The sequence below is a fragment of the Oncorhynchus clarkii genome, chromosome 18 (genome assembly GCF_045791955.1).
Source record: "Oncorhynchus clarkii lewisi isolate Uvic-CL-2024 chromosome 18, UVic_Ocla_1.0, whole genome shotgun sequence".
NCBI classification, from domain to species: Eukaryota; Metazoa; Chordata; class Actinopteri; order Salmoniformes; family Salmonidae; genus Oncorhynchus; species Oncorhynchus clarkii.
This window is the reverse complement of record NC_092164.1, coordinates 50,142,199-50,147,805: the sequence shown is the minus strand read 5'-3', so window position 1 is coordinate 50,147,805 and position 5,607 is coordinate 50,142,199. Positions and strand designations below refer to the sequence as shown.

Below are 5,607 nucleotides of genomic sequence, written 5' to 3'. Positions count from 1 at the left end.
TGATGGAGAGGAAAGAGATGAACATGGAGAAGAGAGCACTAGTGTGTGTACTGTGTACCAGACTGTCCTGACTAACAGCATTAGTGTGTTGAGTTATATTATATACTGACCTATCCTCTAATCTAACCATTCCCTGGGATTACAGCCTTGAGATGCCACACAGTTATATTTAATACTTACATTTTAGTGGACACTCTTATCCAGAGCCACTTACAGGAGCAATTAAGGTCAAGTGCCTTGCTCAAGGGCAAATCGAAATGTTTCACCTAGTCAGCTCGGGATTCGAACCAGCAACATTTTGGTTTGTGGCACCCAACGCTCTTAATCGCTAGGCTACCTGCCGCCTTTAACACACACACACACACAAACTCATAAATCACACTAATGCTCGCAAGCAAGCACACACACACTAAGAGGGATGTGTGATATTGGTTGTCAGCCCGACCCTCTGAGGCAGCGAGAGTGGCAGAGAAAAATTAGAGAGTGAAAGGAGAGCGAGAGACAAAATGTCAAAGAAATAAAGAGAGATCTTTCCTGTGTTGATCCCAATGCTGATATCAAAGAGAAAACACACACAGCCTACACTTTCACAGAACAAGGACTGTGTGTGTGTGTGGCACTAGTCTGTTCCCATGGTATAACTGATGTCTGCCTCCTACCTGTACAGCACATTACCGTGTGGCCCACTGCAGCTGTACTGACCTCCCTTACAGACATTAACACAGACACGCAATTGCGTCACCACCTTGCAACAAGATAAGGAAGCAAGTCAACTGATAAGGTGTGATAGTGATATGTAGGGTGTGTACAGTCCTGATTAAGCAGAGAGAAACAGAGGCTATTAACATCCCAGCAGGTGTCAATGTATTTCAAGTCCTCTGTTCATTAATCTATAACAATCATTTAAGCAACCAATCAATAAATTCAATTCCGTGTAGCATTATTCAAGTGATTTGTTTGTGGTTAGTGTGAATTTTGCAGTCTTCTAAATTGGCATCGCACACACACGACACACACAGACCTTTCTCTCACCAAAAAGAGGTCGTCCCACTTTCTTTCACTAATTTCTCTGGTGTGGGCTTGGGGGCTTGGGGAGAATTTGAGCTCTGGCTCAGTTTCTCATGCTGGGAGAAGAGAGAGATGCAGTTCCTTATAGTTATGTAGTTATGCTCTCATCGTGTTAGTAGAATGTTATTACCATGTTATAGTTGTGTCATAGGCTAAACACAATAAAGGTGAATTATATGTCACCTTTGTTCATCATATGTTATTATAGTCATCCTGTCATGTTACAATGACGTTATAGTCATAGCCATGTTATGTAGTGAGAGACATCTCATGGTCCTAGTTACAGCTCTGCTCCTATAGCTCAGCGTAAAGGTAGGTGAGTGTGTGAGCTTATCCAGTCACAGATCAAAGATAACTATTATCCTTTACGCATTCTTGTACAACGATCATAAACAAGTCTGGGGCGGTTGAGTGCTTTTGACACGTAAGGCTGAATCCTCACAACGTCTGAAACGAGAGAGAGTGAGACAGAGTTAGAGACAGAAATGAGCGAGAGAACAAGAACGAGACAGAACGAGACAAACAAAGGGAAGACATGACAGAGAGAGGGAGAGTGAGGATAAAAACATACCCGATGGCTAGGCACTACTAAGCAGGCAGGTCTTAAACCTGTACATGTTGGAACCTGTACATGATGCCCCGATGGAGATGCAACTCAATATTAGGAAGGTGTTCCTAATGTTTTGTATACTCAGACTATATTATGAATTCAGATGAGGACGTCGTAATAGTACACACAGTTCCTTGTTTCACTTCACTTGAACTATCTCTGTTCCTGTAGTATTGCTGCGTATTATAGAGATGATTTCAGACTGTAGAGTGAGAGGGCTTGAATCTTCTCCAGCTCCAATTTGCATGCATCCACACACACAAATACAAACACAGACAGACACAGACGCACACAGAGACGACTCAACATGAGCTCAGCTGTCAATCAGAGCTTGTTTGCCCGCAGTGATAGCAGGGCACAGCTCTGCAGCTTACCAAGAACTCTCCCTAGGGGGATCAAAACACTGCAATGACACCCCATAATAATTACCCATAATAATCCAGCCACAAAAGATGACACTAGACACTGATCCAAGGTCAGCTTTGAGTTTTTCCCCCTAAAAGTTGGGAAAAGCTTGAGGGAAGGTAAGCTGATCCTAGATCTGTGCCTATGGGCTACTTCTGCGAGAGCACCAAAACAGCTGGTACAGACAAACAGCTGAAGGAAGCACAAATGAACATTTTAACCCATCTCCATAGGAAGTTTTTCAACTCAAAAGAAATAGGAGGTAGGGTGTGGGTAATGGTTAAGGTTAGGGTAGACAAGGTGTTTAGGCAAGCCTAGTGCAAAAGTATTCAACTCTGACCCTATGAGGTCCGGAGCCTGCTGGTTCTGTTCTACCTGATCATTCATTTCACCAACCTGGTGTCCCATGTCTAAAATCAGTCCCTAATTAGAGGGGAACAATGAAAAACTGCAGTGGAACTGGCTTTGAGGTCCAGGGTTGAGTTTGAGGGGCCTGGTGGTTAAAATTGGATGTGGTTGTAGACTGGGAATTTCTATCATGTCTCCCTCAAAGCAGGAAGACTGGATCCATCTTCACAGAGGAACTAACTGCAGTCATAATGAGGATCCAGCACTTCCCATGTAGCCTATTATCTACAGACACTGAGTGGAGTCAAAGGCTTCCCTTTTAAAATGCATTTTACCTTTATTTAACTAGGCAAGTCAGTTAAGAACAAGTTCTTATTTACAATGACAACCTAGGAACAGTGGGTTAACTGCCTTGTTCAGGGGCAGAACAACAGATATTTAACTTGTCAGCTCGGGGATTCGATCTAGCAACTTTTCGGTTACTCGCCCAACGCTCTAACCACTAGGCTACCTGCCGTCCCTTACCTTCCCCCTTCATCTCCTCGCACTGAGGTTTAGCCTGACCAGTGAGCCATTGAACAAACACACAAAGGGGTAATGTCACCCTCCCATCAACCCAAATGCCACCCTTTAATTGATCTAAGTAATAGATTTTTTACAGTGATAGTTTAGTGCAATACAGTAGTCATGTAGGCCTATAATGCAGCACCAATACATAGAACCCATCTATGAAATCATCAAGCTATAATGATAAGTCCCATTTCATTTTCAGCATATGGTTGTTGTATCATTTCATTCCTCTTAAGATTGGGATAGGTGGTTGATCAACCTAACGTTAGCTGTCACAGTAAGTACATTTTCCTCAATGTAACTATCAGCAAAGTCAGAGCCAGTAAGGTAGAAAAAAGTAAAGTGCTAGTGTTAGTTCACAAAAGGCATGGGGTGTATTCATTACGGAAACAGTTTAGCGTTTAAGAACCAAACGGAAGCAAACAGAACAAAACTGATGTTTTTAAATTGACAAATTCAGGTACATCCCTCACCGTTTTATCAGTCTGCTTGTTTAACAGACGTTTTGCAACAGAATCGGCAGAATGTCGGATACCGTTGCACAACATTTCGTCTGTTAAAAACTTTTGCAACGGAAACATTTACTCCAAACAGAAAACGTTTTGCAACAAAGGACAGTTGCCATTGGACAAATGCAGGTAGGTCCCTCTCCGTTTCGTTCAGTTTACTGTTTTTTCCGCTTGGTTCCTACAGTAAAAGGTTTCCATTGCAGAACGTTTGCAACATAATCTGACTAATGAATACACCACAGATGATAAACACTAACCCAAAATTAGCTCCTTATTCAAAGCACATAAATTATCTCCTTCAGTCTAGAATTCAGAATTGAATAATGGAATAGAAATTGAAGAATGTCAAATATCCACGGGCGAGCTGTTATCCATCTACTGATCAGGATAGATCCAGAAATGATGATTGCTCATAGCTCACTCAGCTAGCTAGCATGACTAACGTTAGCCGAGAAAATGGCTATGATCATATTTAATCTACCATGAAATCACACATTGTGCAGTCACTACTACTAATTTAGAAAATAGTACGTTATCTGAACTGTTTAAGATATGCATTGCAATATAAATCAAATGCATGCATCATATGATCATATTGGGTCATAGGGGAAACCGTATAACTAGGTAGCAAGCTAACCTAGCCACAGTTCAGATAGAGTAATGCATGCCACGGTATTGTTTACATAGCACGCTCGATTGTTTCCTATTTTGACAGCACGGAAACGATACATACGTTACATACGTTTTAGGTAACAATCAACTAACGTTCGGCTGTTTCAATGAAATATGTCTCTAACGTTATAGCTAGCAATCAGACAGTGAGCTGTTTGTGATTTCCCAGTCCCTTGGTTACCTAGTTAGCGACCTAGCTATATTTGATTCTGAACATAGCCAGCTAGCGCACCTAATGTAGTTATTTAGCTATTTTTATAAACGTCAATGGTAGTACACAAGTATATTGGCTATCTATCTAATGTGGCTATTGTCTTTGTATATGCCCAATGTAAGCACGATAGCTAGCTAATTTCGGGGTGAATCGGTTATAAAAGCCAACCAAGCTAACATTATTTAGCATGTGTCTGTGGACGGAGTTGGGCTGCTAAGGGAGTCGAGAGCTCTCATGGCTGGTTGACATGGTTAGTTACATTTTAATGACTGTGTAACAAATGCACGACAGCTCTCACCATTATGTCTGCATAACAGCCACCCATTTATGATCCATTGTCGCTTCTACAAACGAATAAGGACACCTGGGCGAATGTTTAGTTGAAACCTCCCCCACCCCACCATTGCACCGAAAACACAGTGCTCAACCGGGAACAATGCCCCCCCACCCCTATGTCGCCTTTACGGGACGGCTCTTTTGCTCTCCCCGATCCGTTTTCGGGCTTACCAGATTTAAAGAACGCCGCTATATCGGCTGCGTCCTTTGACGTCTCATCAGCTCCTTCCCCAGAGCTCATGATGGTGGCCACCAACAGCCGCGATCCCAACTAAATTCCCAATGCGGTGAAAGACAAAAATCAGTTCGTTCCTCGGAAAAGCGTAGGCCAAGAGACACCGGGACTGACAGAATCGTTCCTAGATGCTAGCGCCATAAGCAAACCTCCATCTTGGGTAATGCAAACGCACAGCCGGGCGGCCGCCGGGTTCCTCCTCCGATTCGAGCCGAAAAGAGAGTCGTTGTAGACGCGAAGAGGGGGGCAGAGGGGCATGGTATTCGGGAGGGGCTGGGTCTCTGTTCGGTGACTCTCCGGAAGCATTCGGAAACTGCCAGACAGAGAGCGGGCGAGCACGGGATGACCGGCAACGACTGTCTGTGAGTCATTAATGAACATGACAGTGATTTGTGCTTTTTTTAAATACAGCATCATACTGGCTGTATTTATGTATTTTGAAAGTTATATCAAAGATTTTTTATAACTAATGGGAACAAATTAGTAATAGTGGGCAGAACAGGAAAGGAGGTGGGCAGAGCCAAGCACAAGCTAGCAAGATCCTATTGGCCATTCTGGCAAATATTTCCATATTGCCGTTAGGGAACGCACACTCTGTGAAATGCATGTGCGCAATAACTCAATTTGCCTTTGCACTCCT

General features: G+C 43.1%; 1 protein-coding gene across 4 annotated transcripts in view; it reads right to left on the bottom strand.

The window, feature by feature from the left end:
- LOC139373626 (triple functional domain protein) overlaps positions 1-5,153 on the bottom strand; it is a 130,879-nt gene extending 125,726 nt beyond the window's left edge. For all 4 annotated transcript variants that reach the window (XM_071114346.1, XM_071114347.1, XM_071114349.1 and 1 more), the window contains exon 1: positions 4,904-5,153. In XM_071114346.1, coding sequence (XP_070970447.1) covers positions 4,904-4,973 — 70 coding nt within the window. In that variant the 5' untranslated portion in view covers positions 4,974-5,153. The remainder of the gene's footprint in view (positions 1-4,903) is intronic.
- Between the last annotated feature and the right edge of the window lie 454 nt (positions 5,154-5,607).